This window comes from Crocuta crocuta, unplaced genomic scaffold, assembly GCF_008692635.1.
Source record: "Crocuta crocuta isolate KB4526 unplaced genomic scaffold, BGI_CrCroc_1.0 scaffold102, whole genome shotgun sequence".
In the NCBI taxonomy this organism is placed as follows: domain Eukaryota; kingdom Metazoa; phylum Chordata; class Mammalia; order Carnivora; family Hyaenidae; genus Crocuta; species Crocuta crocuta.
This window is the reverse complement of record NW_027530019.1, coordinates 3,976,047-3,998,374: the sequence shown is the minus strand read 5'-3', so window position 1 is coordinate 3,998,374 and position 22,328 is coordinate 3,976,047. Positions and strand designations below refer to the sequence as shown.

At 33.6% G+C, this 22,328-nt stretch overlaps 1 protein-coding gene across 3 annotated transcripts in view; it reads right to left on the bottom strand.

The window, feature by feature from the left end:
• The window catches only part of TRPM7 (transient receptor potential cation channel subfamily M member 7), a 125,834-nt gene that overhangs the window by 20,104 nt on the left and 83,402 nt on the right, over window positions 1-22,328 (bottom strand). For all 3 annotated transcript variants that reach the window (XM_077764410.1, XM_077764411.1, XM_077764413.1), the window contains exons 21-29: window positions 21,979-22,257; window positions 16,155-16,329; window positions 13,784-13,910; window positions 12,393-12,577; window positions 11,575-11,707; window positions 10,242-10,957; window positions 7,400-7,470; window positions 4,016-4,109; window positions 471-541 (exon numbers count right to left, since the gene is read on the bottom strand). In XM_077764410.1, the coding sequence (XP_077620536.1) occupies window positions 471-541; window positions 4,016-4,109; window positions 7,400-7,470; window positions 10,242-10,957; window positions 11,575-11,707; window positions 12,393-12,577; window positions 13,784-13,910; window positions 16,155-16,329; window positions 21,979-22,257 (1,851 nt within the window). The remainder of the gene's footprint in view (window positions 1-470; window positions 542-4,015; window positions 4,110-7,399; window positions 7,471-10,241; window positions 10,958-11,574; window positions 11,708-12,392; window positions 12,578-13,783; window positions 13,911-16,154; window positions 16,330-21,978; window positions 22,258-22,328) is intronic.

Here is a 22,328-nt window from a genome sequence, read left to right as displayed (position 1 = left end):
TGAAGTAAGTCAGAGAAAGACAAATACATGTAATTTCACTCATATGTGGAACAAAACAAATGAGCAAATGAAGAACAAAACAAAACAAAACAAAGAGAGACACAAACCAAGAAACAGATTCACCTACAGAGAACAAACTGATGGTTACCTGAGGGAAGGTGGTGGGAGGATAGAGTAACTAGGGGATGGGGATTAAAGACTACATTTATCATGATGAAAAACATCACATGATTAAAAAAAAATAACTCACACACCCCCACACACACATTCCTAACTATTCACACTACAGGAAGAAACTTTTTTCAAAGAATAAATTGCTAATTTATTCTAAGAATAAATGCACTACTGTCAGTTTTTTAATGTGAAATTTTTTGAAAGCTAAACGCAACCTCAAAATATCACCATCTTTTAGTTCTTCTTTAATAAATGAGTATTTTAAAATATGCATTTATTAACTGAAATGTACAAACCGGTAGTAAAGCTGCTTTGGAATCTACTTCATGAGTTTCTTCAGTAGATGGCCTTCTATTGCTACTTTCCACTTAAAGAAAATTTAAAAAAGTAAGTTATACAACTAAAATATTTTGATACCAACTAGCCAAACACAAGTGTTTCAACATGCAGTGTAACTTTCATAAGAGAATTTATCCTCTCCCTAACACTGCTAGGGAGTAACATTAATAGTTACATGAGGCCTACAGGTATCTTGGCAGAACATCAAAATTATTCAATTTTATTTTTGTAAAAAGGCAGTAAGAAATAAGAGCCTGAAGGAAAAAGTCTTAGTCTTCCTTATTTCCAAATTTCTTGTGTATCCTACCATGGAATTTTTTGTGTATGTGTGTACATAACCACCATTTTTTTTAACCATACATGGTAAGTAATATATATTACATATAATATAATTGGGGGGTTTTGCTGTTGGTTTAACTTTAAGCTCAGAGAGCTTTCCATATCAGTACACAGAAAATTTCTTTATTCTATTTTCATGCTACATGGAACTTCATACTATGGCCATACAATAATTATACAGAATAACCACCAAACTCCTACTGATAGACATTTGGTATGATTTCAATCTCTTGCCATTCTAACATTGTAATTAATCATCTTATACATATTAATAGTCTTATACATATACTGATTTACAATAATGGAAAAAATAATTCATCTTTCCTCCTATGACTTAGAATGGCATCTGTGCCATATCTTGTTATTTTATCCTAAATAAATTTTAGAATTAAGCCTATATTTAGAAAGTCAGGATATTACATTATTTTTTAAATTTATTTTTTTTAATGTTTATTCATTCTTTGAGAGACAAAGCACTAGTAGGGGAGGGACAGAGAGAGAGGGAGACACAGAATCTGAAGCAGGCTCCAAGCTGTCAACACAGAGCTCGATGTGGGGCTCGAATTCATGAACCATGAGATGATCTGAGCCAAAGTTAGACGCTTAACCAACTGAACCACCCAGGTGCCCAAGGATGTTAAATTCTAAAGTTAACTTACAATTCACAACTTTATGACACAGTAAAGAAAAACCTCAAAATGAATGAATGGTGATGGGAGATCTTAGAATAAAATTTGTATTCCAAGTGTAGAGGGCAAAAAGACCAGACTGAAGTACATTAGAAACATCTGGGCAAAACTTTTTGCAGATGATGAAACTGACAGCATTATGTATCTGAATATCTTGAAGAAATGTGGTCCAATAGCAGAGAATCTACTGTTGATCTAGTCAAAATTATAACTATATAGTGGAAAAGAGTAAATGTGTGTGCATGTGCATGCATGTGTTTGTGTCTTCTGGAAACAGAAGGAGGAAGAGGAAGAGTTTGATCCTTGTCTTCTTTAGTGGGAGGTCAATAATTATTGTTTAAAACTGAAATATGAGGATGCAAAATTAGAAGCATGTTAACTTTAGAAACAACATCCATGTTACTGAAAATAATGGTTTTTTTTTTCCTTCCCTCCTAACCCTTCTACCACATCTTTTTCTTGTTTTATTTTTTCAGTGAGAATATTAAATAGGGGTGCCTGGGGGGCTCAGTCGGTTAGGTGTCTGACTTTGGCTCAGGTCATGATCTGATGGTTGGTGAGTTCAAGTCCTGCACTGGACTCTGTGCTAACAGCTTGGAGCCTGGAGTCGGCTTCGGATTCTGTGGCTCCCTCTCTCTCTCTGACCCTTGCCTGCTCAGGTTCTGTCTCTTTCTCTCTCAAAAAACAAAAACAAAAACAAACCAAAACCAACCAACCAAACAACAACAACAACAAAAAAGCCACACATGGGAAAAAAAAACAAAAAAAGAATATGAAAGAGAAATGGCAACAGCCAGAATCCTTGCTTTGGTTCCCCATCTGGCTTTCAATGTATCATTATGAAGTAGAATATCTGTGATAACTTTTGGTCGAAAACTCTTTATCCAGATTAAGAAAACTCCATTCTAACTTTACTAAGAGTTTTAATCATGAATGGATATTGAATTTCATCAAATGCCTTTTCTGTAGCTACTGAGATGATCAAATCATTTTTCTCCTCTAATCTGTTACTATCATGCATTTTATATATATATATATTTTTTTGTTTGTTTGTTTGTTTGTTTAAAGTAAGCTCTACAGCCAACGTGGGCTTGAACTCACAACCCAGAGGTCAAGAGTTGCATGGTCTAGAGGCGCCTGGGTGGCTCAGTCAGTTAAGCGTCCAACTTTGGCTCAGGTCATGATACCACAGTTCGTGGATATGAGACCCATGTCAGGCTCTGTGCTGACAGCTAACTCAGAGCCTGGANGCATGCTCTACCGAGCCAGCCAGAGGCCCCTCATCAATTACATTTTTGATATTAATATTTAACCAACTTGCACTCTTGGAATATGTCCAACTTGATACTGCTGTATACCAGAAGAGAATTAAAGGGGAAATGATGGTGAAGGTGAAGGGGAAATGAAGGTTAAGTGATGTTTTTCTTAAGGAACCATATAAAGGTTACATGCACATTAATGAAATGTTGAATAATAAATTTATATGCATATATAACTGACTTATAAAAACGTAAGATATGGAAACACCCCTGGTCCATTTAATTCTCAAGTGATAAACCAAAAGTGCAGAACAACATGTATGGTATGTTACTTTCTGTGTAAAAAATAAGAGGAAGGAAAGACTACTATCACATATGATGTGTAAATGTGAAACTCCAGAACATAAATAAAAATAACAGTAGTTACATGTGAGGCTGGAATGAGAGGGAGACTTATTTTCAAAATGTTTGTGTGTGTATTTAATTTTGAATTAAGTAAATGTATTAGCTATTAAAAGTTTTTTAAGTTTATTATTTATTTTGAGAGAGAGGTGAGTGGGGGAGGGGCAGAGAGAGAGAATCCCAAGCAGGCTCCCCACTGCCAGCATGGAGTCTGATGTGGGGCTCACACTCATGAACCTAGAGATCATAACCTGAGCTGAAACTAAGACTCAGACACTTACCCAGTAGACCCACCCAGACACCCCTGTATTAGCTATTTTTTTTTTTTTTTGATGTTTTTATTTATTTTAGAGAGAGAGCGTGTAAGCTTGGGAGGGGCAGAGAGAGAGGGGGACACAGATACAAAGCAAGCTTCAGGCTCCGAGCTGTCCACACAGAGCCCGACATGGGGCTCAAACTCGTGAGCCACAAGAACGTGACCTGAGCCAAAGTCAGACGCTCAACTGACTGAGTTGTATTAGCTATTTTAAAAGTTAAATTAGAAAAATATGTTTACTGACACTACCAATTAAAATAGATTTATAAAAAGCAAGTCTTTATATTTCATCTTTAGGACTAAACAATTTGTAAAAAAAATATCAGAATTCTAGGATTATGTGTTTTATTCGAGAGTGTAGCAACAATGATGGACCAGAATCATCATTTTCTGACTCTCAAAACATTCACTGCTCAGGTGTGTGACATACGTAATAATACATTTAAAGCTTAACTGAGTATGTCTGGTAGCATAATTCACATAGTTAAAGACCTTACCTTGTTCTGAAGGAAGAGGAATAGAAGTTTTGCGACATTCAGTAAATCCAGCATGAGAACTCACATGTTTCAAAGTGTTTTCAGGAATATCATTCTGCATATTATACATATACATAATTTTAAAACAATCAAACTGAATTTCAAATAAATCTTCTAAGTAGTATAAGAGACTCTGAATCTATTTAGCTCAATATACTTCAACCTACCTGGTCACTAAAGGGTATATTACAAGTTACAGTTAATTTTCTTCAATGACATTCTTGAAAAACTGCATCAAAATATCCTACTTGCTTATTGTTCATAAATCCATCTAAACGGATCCTTTTCCACAGTAATACAATTTCATTTAAAAATTGAGGGAAAAATATTTAAAAACTGTGTGTAAAATAATAAAATATTTATCAGTTCACCCAAAAAAGAAAAAGCTATTTTACACTAATATTGACAGATTACAACAATTTGGGAGGGTAGAAGAGTGGGTTTTTTTGGAGGTGTAGGGGAAGGGGTGCCCTGGGTGGCTTTCTTATTGGTTTTATTAGTTGTTTATATAACCAAAGATCTATCTGTTCATTATTTGTCACATTTCAATTTTTTCCAAATTTGTTTTGAGTTATCTATGATTTCCATTTTTGGTGCTTAAATCTTTTCTCATCCTTCTTTTAATATCATCTCTTCCACATATGTTTAAAAAGTCCTTCTAGTTTTACTAACTTGATATTTTTATTTTCTTAAGTTCATGAACTGAGCTTTAACATTTTAAGCAGAATTCATCTGAGCTTATGAAGTGACAGGAGAACATAAACAGACTTTTTCAAATTTCTACTCAATTATCCAACTTGTATTTACTGAAAGGCATTTCCCTTATCATCAATTTCTAATCCAACTCTTATTAAATTCTTATTTGTAAAGAAGTTATTTTGTAGTCACCAAAATGTTTAGCTAAATATTCATGTTTCCAATGTTCTACCTGTATAATATTTTATAGTATAATACTCCCTCTTTTTCTTCTTTTTACCTATATATTTTCCCATATGAAGTAACAAACTGCATTAAACTAATGTGGGGACAAACAATTCACATTGTTTTCTCTTTTCAACTGTAAACAGTTCACACTATTATGGAACTTTAAGATTCTTCCAAACCTCTACCACCTCTCAGAAAGAATGAATTTAAAAATGTTACTACCACAATAAACTACTAGTTTCATTAAAAAATTTATATCTCAAGAAAACTAAGTTTTTCTACCTTTGATGCGCTGCACTCTTCATATACAGCTGATTTACACAGTCAAGTGAGAGGGCTACCATTTTTTCTGTAGTCACAGAGCAACTTCAATTTCCTTTCTGATTTTAGTTGTTTCTTTTGGAACCAGTTCTAGCTATTTCTTGTTTTATTTAAGTATTTTCCATCTATGACACAAATTCTAGTGTAGGATAGATGGTGCACTTCGAGGTATTTGTAAAACTCCATATATCTTAACAGATAAAATTTTGTATATGTGCATTTTTCTGGGAAAAGGGTCTGCAGTTTTCATTTGATTTTCAAAGGGGTATATAACCCACAAGTGTTCAAGAACTCAAAGCCTCAGACTATCATTTTTACATTTTGCGTTCTTTTCCTCCAAGTGAATTACTCAAAATTGTTTAATCCAAAACACAGCCAAACAAACTTGTAATTTCTTCTCACTTTTACCAGGAAGTTACCTGCTCACTTCAAAATTTTCTGTATACTCTTGCTTTAAGTTCATTGTTAAAAGGCAAAATCTGTGGGGAACCCTTGCCAGGTATTGTTTCCCATTAAAAAATATCCATTTATCCTAAATGACTTCCTATGTATATCAAGTGCTTCTTTATAGCAAAATAATGCCACCAGAATGTGCTGATACAATTGTCTTCAACTGCCATTGTGACACTTTATAAAGACATTTTAAAAGTTCAATGAAATACATCTTAGTCGATGACAGCCTAAGTCAAAGGTAATTGTTACTTAGGATTGAGAGAAGCAGAGATACTAAAAAAATATTTAGGGAGCAAAACAAGTTAGACTTGGCTGTTGATTGGAAGATAGATAGAAGAGTGTGGTTTTGCTCTGATAAACTAAAATACATGTTACTGATAGAGGCAGGAAATACAGGAGAACAAACACGTCTGCTGAGCAAGAAGATGATGATGAATTTGAGGTTCTTACAGCTGAGTGTGACAACTATACAAGTTCCAACTAGTTAGCAGCTCTAACCTTTTACTGAGGTGTCATGTCAGTGCTCTAGTCAAAATCTCTCCCAAGATTTACCTCCCCTATCCCTTCCCAGCCTTTAGTTTCCTGGCTAAAATCCAAACGCAGACATGGCTACAAGAAATTCATGCTATTTTCAATTTTATAGCTGAGAAATCATATTCTTGGTTTCCTCTGACTCCTTAATCACTTTACACAATGGTTACTCTAAACCTTCTCTTTCTCATGGACTCCATCAAAGTTTCCATTAGCCTTACTGGAAAAACAAATGCCTTAAAAGATTCAACAAACTCCCCAGATTACTTTTTTATTCCCTTTAAGTTAAAAAAAAAATTGTGTGATTTATATACAATGAGGCACACAGATTCTTAAAGGGTAAGTTAGAAAAGAGTTTAGCATTCTTTCCAACTCAAAATATCTGTATGACAATTCTCTGTTATCAGTCAGTCCTCCCATCTGAAAAAAGTTATACATTTTATCTTAAGATTATCATCTAAGAGATCAATTTCACTCTATCTAGGTCTTTTTTAAAATTATAATTCTCAGTCAGTTCTTCCTCCCTATAAGAAATTCAAAGATAAAACAAGAGATCCAACTTAAAAAAAACACTGATTTCCCTACTGGTTCCTTTCCCTCATATTAAGATTCCATCATTATGGGTATTTATGAAAGCAACAGTTAAGAAATAACTTTTCACTCACTGTTCTATACATTTAAACATTTATTCAACAAATATTTATTGACTATCTTACACCTGGACGTAATAGTGTAGTTAGGCATATTCAGCTTTTTACTCATTGGCTAGGTTTCCTGACAGACATGATTATGTTCTAATAAACTTTTGGGCCTGGGAAAGAGTTTAGCTCTGTATTTAGTCAAAGGGAAATGCATATGGAAAAGCAATTTAAAAAAGAGAAATCATAAATTGGTGTTTTTATGTTCATTAATAAACAAGTGCAAACTATTTGTGTATTTTTCATATTCAATTGTTCCTTCTTTTTAAATGATGTATGGTTCAAGTATCTGGGACCATCATGTTGATGATAGTCTCTGCTAAAACTGCGTTTTTGTTGAAATGTTTAATTCTATTTTGAACTAAATCCCCAAACAGCAAAATAAAATTGAATGATGCCATTGTAAAGATTTACTTACAGATAACATTTCTTTTATTTTGTTTGATGTTTCTTTGAACTTCTGTAAATAATCTATGCTATCTCTGTGTCCTTAAAGAGAAAAAAAAGAGTATAAAAAACATTTATTTTTTATCTAAATAATGTCATTGCTTAAAGTCTATATAAAACAAGTGATTCATGCTGCTTTCCAAGTAGGTTTGATGGCTCTAAAGTTTTCTGTAGATCTTTTGATAATTACTAAAAATATCTGTCAAGAAGTTGGAGAAGATGAGTTCAGTTTATAGCAATAGCAAAAGCCAAAGGCCTTCTAAAAGAATCCAACATGTGACATGAACTGCTTGAAATTTAAAAAGAAAGAAGCAATCATTTTTACTATTAATCAATATAAATCAATTGGGGTGCTTGGGTGGTTCAGTCAGTTAAGCATCCTACTCTTGGTTTCAATTCAGGTCACATGATCTCATGGTTCATGAGTTTGAGCCCCAATCGGGCTCTGCGCTAATAGCATAGAGCCTGCCTGGGATTCTCACTCTCCCTCTCTCTCTGCCCCTTCTCCTCTCTCTCTCTCAAAGTAAATAAACAAAAAAGTTTAAAAAACAAATATAAAATTACAAGTATGTTACACATATATACCCATACTATATACATACAGAAATCATATATAAATATATAGTATCTATACATATCCATCCCAGTGGCAATATACTAACATAGTAAAAATGTTATATTTTTATAAAAAATGTTATATGTTTTTACAAAATACATTGGGATAGATTTTATGTAGGTAAAGTTGTCTCTATAAATCCACAGTGAACTGTACACAGCCTAGCAGTAGAGGTAAGTATGCTCAGTACCTAGATAACTTACAGGATTGGCTTCCATGTGGAGATTTTACATGGACATATCATATTCTTTGACCAATCTCAATACATGTTCCACGACTAGGTAAATTTCTAAGCTGGGAAGGCTCAAACAAGTGTTAAGACAAGGTTAGGAAAAATCCAAACCTGAAGAGACAGAGGGCATTACTCATGCCTCAGAACACTCTGGTCATGTCCACAAACAACCCAAGTTATTTTTTTAAGAACTTGTTTTTAAACACTTTAATAATCTAACAGGAAGACTGTTAGAACACTATACTCTCCCAAATACTAGGGCACTAGCTAGCTCTATGAGGTGTTCCCTCTTCACCTTTTCCTTCCATATGATGCATTATCAACATTTAATATGCTTAGGTCTCCCCATCATTAAAAATAAAACAAGTAAGGGGCGGCTGGGTGGCTCAATCAGTCGGTTGAACGTCCGACTTCAGCTCAGGTCATGATCTCACGGTTTCTGGGTTTGAGCCCCACACTGGGCTCTGTGCTGACAGCTCAGAGCTTGGGGCTTGCTTCAGATTCTGTGTCTCCCATTCTCTTTGTTCTTCCCCCACTTGCACTCCATCTCTTTCTCTCTCAAAATAAATATTAAAAATAATTATAAATAAATAAAACAAATAAAAAACCTTACATGCAAACCACATTATTAGTTATTTCTTTCTTTTTACCTTTATAGTAAGCATTTTTTTTAAAAAAAATCTTATTTTCTAAAGTTTATTTTTTGAAGAAGAGAGACACAGAGTATGAGCAGGGGGAGGGGCAGAGAGGGAGACACAGAATGTGTCTTAGGTCTTAGGTCATGACCTAAGCTAAAGTCGGATGCTCAACCAACTGAGCCATCCAGGTGCCCTGCCTTTACAGTAAGCTTTCTAATTGCCCATCCCCTCTCCAGTCTCCCTCTTTACATCTCCTCCCCTCATTTGGACTTTATTGAAATAAATAATTTGGCTTCTGCCTCAACCACTTCACTGAAACAGATTTCACAAAGGTCATTAATTTGTTATTACTGCCAAAATAAATATATTTTCAGTCCTTATTTTACTTTAGCTATTTGAAGCGTAAGAATGAATCATTTCTGCAAATCAGAGAACTCTAGATGCTGGCGAGGATGTGGAGAAACGGGCACCCTCCTACACTGTTGGTGGGAATGTAAACTGGTACAGCCCCTCTGGAAAACAGNAAAAAAAAAAAAAAGAATGAATCATTTCTTTCTGAAATGCTTTTCTCTCTGGGTATACAAATGGGTTGACCATAAATCCTCCACTTTCCAAGTCAAGTCCTGGTTTTCCCTATTGCCCTAAAGTAATTATTACTGTACCCGGTCACTCTCAAAAAGTGTACTGGTAGGGCTGAAAAATTATACAGTCACCTATTTATAAGACACTGATCTTTTCCAGCTATTTCTATCTAGCCTCCTCTGTACCTTTCTTTTATTCCCCAAATACTTAACATTTATGAATCACTCAGGTTCTGTCAACTAGTTAACTGAATTCAACAGAAGATTCTCAAATTCAAAAGAGCCCAAGTAAGTTTTACATAGGATTGTTATTATAGTAAATTCACCAAAGAAGTTATGTGCCAATAGAACTATTACAGTTTGATTCAATCTATTTCCTGCAGTGATTCCTTTTAAAAATTTTGGAACTATATTCTATTAGTCTACTTATCACATAAGTGTATAGTTTTATTAATTAGCTACTTATTTTTTAAGAATTTATAATTTTTTAAATGTTTATTTATTTTTGAGACAGACAGAGCATGTGCAGGGGAAGGGCAGAGAGGGAGACACAGATTCTAAAGCAGGCTCCAGTCTCAGAGGTGTCAGCACAGACCCCGAAGTGGGTTTGAACTCACGAACCGTGAGATCATGACCTGAGCTGAAGTCAGAGGCCCAACCAGCTGAGCCACCCAGGCACCCCAGGTGATAATTATAATTAAAAAATAAATAATATTTATATACAAATGTTGGTTTGCCAAACTTACCTACAAATGCTCCAAATTCTACATTATCTCCTTCTGCAGCTTTAGAGCAAATAGTTTCTTGATCTTTGGTTACAGTTTCTGAGGGGCTTTTACAACTTGGCTGGGAAGGTGTACTAACAAAAAATTTGGTTGGTGGGGATGACAAATGTGGTATGCTATTAGATGAACTTCCTAATTTTTGATTTTTACTGAACATTTTTAACATTTCTACCCCATGTGGTCTCTGTCGCAGTTCTGGAGGAGAAACAGCACTTGGGAATAAGGCACCACAAGAGGAACCAGCCTCTGGGAAAGTGAATTCTTTTCTCTGGGGTATTACAGGTAAATCCTGACCAAATATGTTACATTGGGGATCTTTTTCATCTTTCATAAAAATATTACAAAGAAAAGGATTAGTACTTTCAAGACCACCTTGAGGAAGAGAAGAGCTAAGCGTATTTACAACACTATGCTTTTTCCATACAGAAGGTCTTACAGGACCATCGTCAATAAGGTTTTGAGCCAAATGTTTGGAAATACTCAGTTCTCGCGTGATTTCATTGTGAACTTTGCTAGCTTCCGAAGCTTTTTGGGCAGTGAGTGTTTTTAATGTATCTACAGTCAGGGCTGAAAGATCTTGCAAATGGCCAATTTGAGAATCTAATGACTGCAATGATCTTTTTATATAGTTGACACGATCTCCAACTTCTTTAATTTGAATGCACATCTGCTCCACCCTGTAGGGGAAACAAAGGCTTTTTATAAATGTTAAAAATTAATGTTTTAAAGATTCTCTTTATAATCTCAATAAATGACAATGGTAAAAAGAAATTTTACATGTACTCACACAGGTAAGATATAAAATAAAATATGATTATTTATTTATAAAAGGCACACTTAATGTTTAAGAAGGATCCAGTGCTAATTCTATTATAATAAAATGCAAGATTTCATGAAACATTTTTGTTCCATAGGCTATTTATTGTGATTTCCACACATCAAAGTAACACACACAAAAATATGTATAAAGCTGCATATATCAGAACATTACCATTATTATAACTATACTATCTACTTCCAGAATGTAGCAAAGACAATGAAAAAAAATGCTTTAAAACAGTAAGGATAGTTTTACTTTTCTTCACTGACTTCACTGTCCTCTATAACAAGGTCAAAAAATAACCAGAAATTGACTTAACACTAAGTATAAGAAGTAAAGAACTGAACTATCTTCCAATATGTAAAACTTTTACTAAGCTTACTTATTTGACAAACATGAATTGAACAATGGCCATGTAGAAGATGTAAAAAAACCCACTCTGACATATCAGTTATAATTAAAAAGTTTCTGAACCTTTCAAAAGTGACACGAATTCTCTCTTCACTCCCAGAATGGAATTTGTCATCTTTTTCATTAAAATACATCTCCACACACTGCTCCTCAAAGTCATGTAGTTTCTTTTGATCTTCTTCTGTTAAAAAAAGTTCTAAGGAGAGAAAAAAAACAAAAATATCAATGAAGACTATCAAGATATCAAATTGTAGCTCATGGGTCTTATGAATTATTCAGGGTTCATAAGACTACATCCATCATCTATAGTTTTTTTTTTTCTTTTTACTGAAGTGTTTCTAAAGCAGTGGACAGGTATTTCCTTTTTTTGTCCTTCAGCAGAATAGTTTCAGGTACCTCTTCCTCTTCTAATTTTCCTTTTTCTATAAAATACCCTTACCCTATCTATCTTTCTCTTTATACCTCTCCCTCGTTTATCCAGATAGAGGAATTTAAGGACTAATTTAGTAGGACACAAAGCCACTGTAAAACTTTAAGCAAAGTTTGATATGATTAGTCTTATACAGTATACAGAATAAACTAAAAGTATTACTGTTCACAGAGCAGCAAAAACAGTTTATAGAAGAGCAAAAGTTATGGCTTCCATTACCATTTTAATGAAAACAAACAGGCATACCATATTCAAAAAGAAGTTTAGTACTAAATTCAGTTTTATAGATACTACATTACACTTAAAATTCTTTTATGTTCAGGCAAATTCAACAAAAATTTTTATAATAACATTAGCCAATTAAGTCTTCTAAACATAATTAACACTTAGCCTTCAGTGTAATACTGATAAGTGATAAAATAAAAATATTTGCTTAATATATTTTACTTACTTGGTCCATCTGAAGTCTTATCTTTTTTTCTTCTTTTACATATGCAGCAAAACAGAGAAACTATATGGCTGAGAATGATAAGTGGTGGAGGCAGAACTGGTTTTTCATGATAAGCCATAATAAAATGATAACGTTGGTACTTCCATACAATATTGGAAATCGCCTTCACTTGTAAATATACATTGCTTGAATAACAAAGAATAAAAATGAAACAAACACAGCTAATCATACTTTCAAGTTTTAAATACTAAAGATTTTATTATAACTCTATCTAAACAAGGATTCCAAAGAGTACTCTACCATACATAAGACTAAAAGGCAAATGAGAAACTGGAAAAAAAATACATGTAGTAAGTATAAAGCACAAATTTGACACTGTTGAAGGTCTTAATTCTAAACTCCCAGAAAAATGAGCAGAAAATATGATCCTAAGATTTTAAAATTACATATAAATGACAAAACCATGAGAAAATAATCTTAGTAGAAATAAAGTGCAAATAAAAAAATATTTTTATGTACTATCAAATTAGCAACCATTAACAATACCTAGTGTTGGCAGAGATTTGAGCATGCAGGTCTACTTTAGTTTAAATGAAGAAAGTCCTAAAAATGTATATATCAAACAGTTCTACTTTTAGGAAAGCATACTTAAGGATTGATCAAAATTTAACCACAACATGGTGTTTGAAAATAAAAAAAATTATAGACAAACTGAACAATGTAACATATTGGTTGAAAAACCAGAGTCTATCATGGAATACCAGGTAGGCAATAAAAAGAAACTTGGGTGGGGTGCCTGGGTGGCTCAGTAGATTAAGCGTCCCACTCTTGATTTCCGCTCAGGTCATATCTCATTGCTTGTGAGTTTAAGTACCATGCTGGGCTCTGCACTGACAGCTCAGAACCTGCTTGGGATTCTCTCTCTCTCTGATCCTCCACTCATTCTCTCTCAAAATAAATAAACATTCAAAAAAAAATGGAGAGAGATATTTATTAATGTGGAATAATAGTCATGTTTTGCTTAATTAAAAACAGTATACAAAATACAAGAACATTATTTTTAAAGAGAAAAAAATTCACAAATATTCATAAAAAATAACAGAAAGAGGTACACCAAAATATAAATGAGATTACTAATGAAATCTCTATTTGCCTTTCTGTTTTATATACTAATATGTGTATTCTCAGCAATCTAGCAAAACTACCAAATAAAGGTTAAATTTATAAAAGAACTGCATGTTGATTTGAAAAAGCATGCCTTCCTATTTGTAATTTTCAAAGATAATTTTAATAGTTTAAGCTCTACAAAATTTTTAGATTTGAAATTCTTCAGAATGAGAACTATATATTAAATGATCTCATTATAATAAGCAACTGAATAAAATTCTTACTTGAAAAATGCAATAAGAAGATTGACCATAATGATATACTGTACAAAGAGGTAGACTGCTTGAAGAAATGGAGTCAACCATGTCCCAGGACCACAGATTTGAGAGATAGTGGAATCATTTGCACACACTTTGGAAAGAAGAAAAAAATTTAGGTATAGTAATTCACATCAGTAACTATTTTAAATTAGTATTTATGTACAATGGAAGAAGTTTCAATTATGTAGAAATCCATTTCAGATTCCAGTAAAAGCATTTGGGAAAGCAGCTCGAACACAAACTTAAAAATATTCCAATGCAGGGGTGCCTGAGTGGCTCAGTTGGTTAAGCACCCCACTCTTGATTTTTACTTAGGCCATGATCTCATGGTCCTGAGATGGAGCCCCACATCAGGCTCTGTGCTGACTGTGGGGTCTGCTGGAGACTCTCCCTCCCACTCCTTCTGTCCTTTCCTGGCCTGCACTTGTGTTCTCTCTTGGTCTCTCTCTCAAAAAAAAAAAAAAATCAACAGAAAAAATTTGTGAGGGATGTGGGTATCTGTTCTACCACTCTATTCTAGATGAGAAGGTATATAGTTGTGTTATGTATGCAATTCAAGGCAAGGTTTAGCTCAAGGAACATTAAATAGAATAAAATTCCCAGATTTCACCACTCTATAGCATTTCTGTAAGAAAAATAAAAGGGTACGATAAACTCATAGTAAATTTACAAACGTGAAGATTAATGAGTTTATCTTACTATGTTACAAAAGAGGGTTGAAAGAGTGGCTTAAGTGCCTCTCAAATAGACAATGATAAGATTTTAACTCCTTGGTTTTCATCAACTCCATCAGGAATGTGGAGTTCTGTTTGAAACCAGAACACAGATGAATAAAAACAAGGAAGGGAAGACCTTTAGTACCCACCAGGGTATTAAAAGAATAAAGCAAAATAATTTAAGTAGGAGTAAGGATTAAATAATCATGAATTAGTGACAAGTTTTATATAAATGTTTATATTATAATTAACATTTGTTTAGTAATCATTTAAAAATATATACACCATTAAAACACTCAAATGCACAATGTTCTTTTGGTCTTAAAAAGCTTTATGAATCTTGGGGCGCCAGGGTGGCTCAGTAGCTTAAGCCTCTGACTCTTGATTTCGGCTCAGGTCACCATCTCATGGTTCATGGGTTTGAGCTCTGACTTGGGCTCTGTGCTAACAGCAAGGGGCTACTTGAGATCCTCTCTCTCCCTCTCTCTCTGCCCCTCCCACTCTGTATGTGCTCACTCTGTCTCAACAAATAAACATTTTTTTTTTAAAGCTTTAGGAATCTATTTCTATTCTATTCACATTCGTTTGATAAAGTAAGTACGCAAGGAAGAGAATGAAGGAGACTAAAAAGCTATATCCAATGCTTTATAATACAAAACTAGAACCACATCAGAAAAAAAGCAGAAAATGAAAACCTGAAAAGGGCACCGAACAGGAAAGCATTAAACATAAAATTTGACCAGACAGGTAAAACCTCACAGTTTTAAGCAAAATCTGGTAACAATTAAAGACCACTATATAGCCATCCTCTAAATAAACAGGTGCCCAGGGAGCAACACAGGTATGGGGTGAGGGAAGAATAAAGATGAGAGTGCAAAAGAGATCAAGAGCTAAATAACAAAATAAAAATTCTATAATGCAAATGGGGAGGTCAGAACATCCTTGAAACCTGGCAGCATCACCTATGTTCACAAGCTCTCTAGCCTCATTAGCTTAAACAATTTAAAAAAATGTATTATCTTATGCAGTTGAATTTTTTAATTCAAGAGTTTATCCAACATACCATGTTCGGTCTAATCCTATTACGCTTACCCCAACTGTTTTGGAGATAAGTAGGGTGAAGCCAATTTGAGCTAATGAGATTGAAAGAACAGGTTCAATGGGGGCCTTCTGGGAAAGGGACTTTTTGCCCTTAAGAGAACCAAAGAAAACACCATCTCTTTCCTCCACTAGTGACAGTCTTCCAATCATAAGGGAAACCTGTATGAATCAGACATTGTGATTACAGAGCAGTGGGATGAAAAAGAATAAATGTTAACAGCTATGAGTTAACAAACTCCAAAGGCCACTCTGTCTCTGAACTTCGTGTTACAGGAGCTAATAAATGTCCTTATTGTGTAAGCCAGGTTAGGCCAGATTTCCATTTGTGACTGAAAAAGTTCTAAAATACTTTTTCAATTAATTTCTGTAGTTTTTTTTTTTTTCCTGGACTAATGTATTTTGAGAGGGCTTAGGTAAGTAATAGTTTGAATTGTGACAATATGTAATATTATTGTAATGTAATTCTAACTTTAAAACAAAAATAACCAAAAGATGAATTTGTAAACACAGACCCTTACCATCAATTTCATATGCGTAAACTTCACCAAAAATCATCCAGTATGGATGAAAAACTATATCTTTAGCAAGAGTCCAAGAAGGTGCTTCACGAGGATAAAGTATTGCTTTTCTGGGAACACCAAAACTAAGTAATACAAGAGCCATAATCACTACAATGTAGAACATATTGGCTACCTGTTAAAAAATGAACACCGTTAAAATACACAGGATTTAAAAACAATGACAATTATTCATCTTTAAATAGCTTTTAATGTTCTAATAGACAACTAGAATCTTCAAATTTCTTTTTACCTAGTATTAGCATTCAGGAAAAATCTCACCACTACATAAACCTTAACGTCAAGGAGGTTAATATATATATTATTATATATAATAATATATATAGTGCCTTATCCTAGACTGTGAAAACATCTGAGGAGCTAGATAAAACAATAAACTGAATTATCAGCATGGACGTTGAAAAAACAAATACTAATAAATGGTTAAAAAATCCTTTTACAAATCAGGTAGTCTGCAATTGTTTAATTTCAATAAAGTTGAAAAAGAGCCTAATTGAACTATCACCTAATAAATCAATAAAATAATTTTTTTTACTATTAAATCACAATGTGAATTTTGGAATCATTAAGAATTCTAAGCATTAAGTGAAATGCTGTAATAGAACTTTAATTTCTATCCACTTATGTAAATGTACAAGTGCTCAGCATTTACATCTAAAAAAGTGACTCCAACAATGTAGTATTCATCCACAAATAATAATCTACAGGGTGAAGACCCACACAGATTAAGAGACTACATTTACAATAAATCTGTACTTTAATCTACTGTAAACCAACAATAATTATAATAAATTAACCTAAAAACTATTATGACATTTGCACATATTTTTAAATGAATATATTGTGAGAACAGCAATAGAAGGCAGGAATGTGAAAAGTAAAGAGGACAATAAGTCTAGACTACATAAAGATATTACAAAATATTTATTTATATGTAATCATTTTGAACTGATCCTCCCATCTTTAAAATTCTTAGATCTGCCAAAAAACTTCCTTTTTAAATTGAGTTACAGCTGAGTCTCTGTGACCTGCAATTGAAGAGTTGTCCTAATACTCTCCAAGATTCAGTTTTCTTATTTGTAAAATAGTCAATCAATGCCTCCTTTGAGTGTTTAACATACATACTGTGAGAATGTATGTTTTCAATAAAGTCTCAGGATAAAAGATTATAAAAGGCAAACCATCAAAACATTATTCATGACATTTGATACACTACGGAATCTAAATATTAAAGAAAAGATCCAAGTCAAATATTCAAAATAAAACTCCAATCCATACGTACTGAAGTATCCTAAAATTATTCAAGGCCTATGGCTGATGATTCACATAAAGCCTATTTGACAACCTTCCTTATACTTGATCTAAATTTAATTAGAAATATTTAAATATCCCATTTTCTCATATCTAAAATGAGGATTCCTAGCTTCAATGTACAGTATATGGAGTGGGAAAAGTTTACCATTTACCATTTAATTTTCATTAGTCTGATCTTTATTAATAATATCAACTGTGAGGAAGATTTCTTCTATTTTCACTTTTTGTATCTTCAAGCTTTTCAAAGCTGTTTTTCTCTGATTAGAAATTCCCTGCTCAAGAAAAGTTCCCATGTATTTGCCAAACTTTCAAATACCACATTCTCTGTGAAAGCCTTCATGACAAAATTATTAGGTAGGTACTATCTCCTCAATCTTCACACAAGTTTATCATCTCTTTCTGTAGCTATCTATCTGTTCATATGCTTGTCTCATACACTAAACTTTGAGTTTCACCAGGGATCCGGACCATGTTTTATTGATCTTTGTAGGCTCAGCTTAGTGCATAGCATGTAACAGATACACAATGATAAAAGAAACAATGTTAAGTTACTCTAGAAATCTACCACTATAAAATTCATCTCCTTTATTCATTAAAGATATACTTCAATGAAGGATTTCTTATGCTCCGCAGCACCTACTTTAAGCAGAGAATTAGCATCTTAACCATTTTAAGTTCTGAAAAGGACAGAAAGGGAAAATGGCATTAGGAGAAATAGATAATGATGTGATAAATGACTAGCTGAAGAGGAAAAAGACATAATCCTGGTGGACGGTAGTTCTAAAGAAGATCACAAGATAAAGAAGAAAATGAAATCTACATTCAAGCTTGAATCGGAGAACTAGCAGGAGTGTTGGGAGCACGTAAGAAGCAAGATTCAGACGGAAACCCACACAACTTCTCTTTTTTCTCTTGGCCCCCTTTACTTTTCCAATCTCCATCCTTTATTGTGGCTGTTCACTGCTGTATTTCCTATAACTCTACTTTTCTGAATACTACCATTAAGTTAACCCGATACCACTAAGGCACTAAATAATCTGGCAGGCAATGAAAGTTGGAGCACCTTTTTGCATGCTAAAATGTTGGGCTAAAATCAATTCTTTCCTCAAAGCCTTAACTCCTCTACTTTTCCTGAAAATACCACCACTTTATGAAAAAATACAAAATGGGTAAATAATGAATACTTCTTTGGTGTGATAAACAGTAAATCAGTAATAACTAGAAATAGAAGGCACATTTTTCGGAAGGGGAAATGTGTAGCCTGAGGAAGCAAATATAAAACTTTATACTGAGAAAACTCAAAAAAATCTTATTTTCATAACGTTGATAATCCTGTAAGCTAGTGGGGTTACTCAGAAGATAAATTTACTTTAGAAGACAATGATTTTCCACAATTAAGGAAAAGGGTTTCATAAACTCTATTACAAGAGGGCAGGTCTTTAAAAAGACTGAGAAGCAGCACAAACTATAATGAGCCTATTTTGATAAAGCTATTATATACATGTATTTGTGTGATGTTTAACACACACATTTATTCATGTATGTCTTGAAGGATACAAAGGTATCACACAAACTGTTAGCAGTGAGGTCTCTCAATGATAGTTTGTATTTACTAAAATTTTCTACAATGAATAGTAATTTTACAATAAGGAAGGAAAGGTTACTTTTACAAAAGCAATAGTATATTGCCTTTTTCATCACTGAAAACTAAAAGCAATTTAGGGCAGGTGTAGGTATTATACACCTTAAATTTTCAGTTCAATGCATAAGGAATCATATATTAAATCTGACCTCTATATTTCAAAAACAAAACCTGCCAGTTGGTTAAGCCTATGGAAAAAAGCAAGATACTGAGCACATTATATCAGAAAAAGATGAGATATTCTGACTGACTTTAAAAAACAGTCTGGATCGGGGCGCCTGGGTGGCTTAGTCGGCTAAGCGTCCGACTTTCACTTAGGTCATGATCTCACGGTTCATGGGTCCGAGCCCCGCGTCGGGCTCTGTGCTGACTGCCAGCTCAGAGTCTGGAGCCTGTTTCAGTCTGTGACTCCCTCTCTCTCTGACCCTCCCCTGCTCATGCTGTCTCTCTCTCTCTCCTAGAAATAAATAAAACATTAAAAAAAAAAAAAAACAACAGTCTGGATCTGTGAAGATAGAAGAAAAGAAGTACCTAAAGACATAAATCACAAGCAGTATAGTATTATTTAGCTAGCATTATCTTGCAAATGCATAATAATGAGACATGATTAGTGTGGGGAGTTGGAAGTACACAAGAGAAACACTTGTGAGACTTTTTCAGTCTGTCCCCACTGGCTGAAAATCAACTAACAAATAATCTGACTAGCTGGTTTCAGCATCCATACACTGAGAAGTCCCTCCAAAATGATACATGATGATAAGGAAAGATGTCAACATACTCCTCTTAAAAAAAAAAAAAATCAAACTTAGTGGACAAGAGACTCTTCAATGGTTTCCCTTATATTTTCCTTCTCTAAAGTCCCAGTTTTCAATTCAATGTTTAATATAATCCAGGCAAGGCTGTGTTTATCCAATTTGACAGCTAACCAACTATACTCCTTATCATAATAGAAGTTCCAGTCAGGTTGTATCTTTTTACTCCTATCTAAAACTTTCAAAGAACAGCTCATATACCACTGCTTTAATAAAAAGCCTCCATAGATTTATTTCTTTCCATGAAGCGCTATATCCCCTACTAAACAATTTCATCAATAAACCACATGGACAGTTTACTAATACCTTATACAATCTCCTAAAATACTTATGTAAGATGAGCTCCAAACTAGATTACAGAATTATTTAAAATAAAAGTCAAAAAGCTGATAAAGTCAAAAAGGAGAAATGTGGTTTCACAAAGTTCAGAGACACTGTCTTGCAGAGCAGTGAGAATATAATAAACATTAAAAGCCATCTGGTGAAAGATTATAGATTTTAAAATTTATAATCTGTGGCTGAGCTTATAAAATTAAGAGAAAAAAACCTTAAGAATCAAACTATTAAAACACAATGAATATTCAGTATTTTTATGGGTTTTTTTCTACTTGTAGTGGTTTTATCCATCCAACCAGCAAATATTTACTAAGGAAAACCTACGATGTGACACACACTATGCTAAATACTAGAGATGTAAAGGTGACCAGAAGCATACAAGGTTCCTACTACAGGAGTATAGCCCAGAGAAATTAATATAAAGTATTCTTACTGGTAAGAATGTAGCTTAAGATATAGTTAGACACAGAGATAAATATTCTGTAGAAGAGGAACACGGGTCCCATACAATTATTCAGCAAATAAATCTGATCTAGCAGGAAAAGATAAAAAAATAACTCCTCTAAAAAAATCATATTGGAGATTGTAGGATAACATAATTCAGTCTAAAAAGCTAAGGGGTGAGAATATATAAGGGTAGTCATTCCTGGTAGAAAGAAGGACATGAACTATGGTACCATGGTAGGGACTATGTTAAAGAAAATAGAGAAAAGCCTGTATGACTATTAGCATAGCTAAGAGGTCAAAAAATGGTTGAGGCACCTGAGTGTCTCAGTTGGTTAAGCATCTGACTTCAGCTTAGGTCACAATCTCATGGTTTGTGAGTTTGAGCCCTGCGCTGGGGTCTGTGCTGACAGCCTGGAGCCTGCTTTGGATTCTGTCTCCGTCTCTCTCTGCCCCTCCCCCCTCGCTGTCTATCTCTCTGTGTCTCAGAAATAAACAAACATTAAAAAAAACTTTTTTAAATGGTTAAGAGATGAGACTTTAAAAGAAAGCAACAAAGATGTTTCTACTGAAGGAAAAAAAGGTAAAAAGCACATAAGCTCTCTCTGTATCATTTCTTAAAACTGCATGTGAGTCTATAATTATCTCCAAATTAAAAGTAAAAAAGAAAAGCAAGAAATCAAACTGGGCAGGGTTTAAGGATTTCATTAAGTATTCTGATCTCTAGGGATAATGAAAAAGTTTTAGATTTATTAGGAAGGGGAAGTGACATATTCAGATATGCATTTGAAATGACTACACAGCTATAATATAGATTAAAAATAGGCCACAGTGGTTATGAGTAAACAGATTTTACTAGATTACTGTAGGTGCCAGATGATGATGGGTAGTAGTAGTAAAGATGAAAAGAACTTCACAAATGGTAGCTAATAAACTTATATTTTTTTCATTCTGATCCCAAATAGTCATAGAAAGTAGCATTTAGAAACTAAAACATTTTAAGATAAAACAAAAAAAAAAGGTCTTCATAATCTTATCCCATCACTATTTTCTTCAAAAGTTAATATCCTGAGGAATGGCTGATTTGAAGTGTGAAGCAAATAAACATGAAATAGCATTCTCTAGTTCAAGCAAAACTATGTTAATACAGGTTTTTATCATTTTAAGAAAACGTATCAATAAACCCATGAATATTATTAGATGCCTCTCAACTTACCATTTTTCCAATCATCATTACATAAGGTCCTGCCTGTTGATTTACAGCTAGAAAATCTAGCAAACGCACATACCAAAATATTATATTAAGACAGTAAATTAATCTTCCAGCAACAAAAACATGATTATCATATGCATTTTCAAAGTTCCATTTTGCTCCAAATCTTAGTCCAAATCCAATGAAGAAAGAAATTATAGCAATTGTATCACTGATATTGAAATAATCACTAAACCACACTTTAATCTTCTGGCTTATTTTCCCAGCTTCAGACATAAAGATCTAAGGATTAAAAAAAAAAAAATCTAATTAAGCTGTTTAAGAAATCAATTTTTTCCTATTAAAACATATAC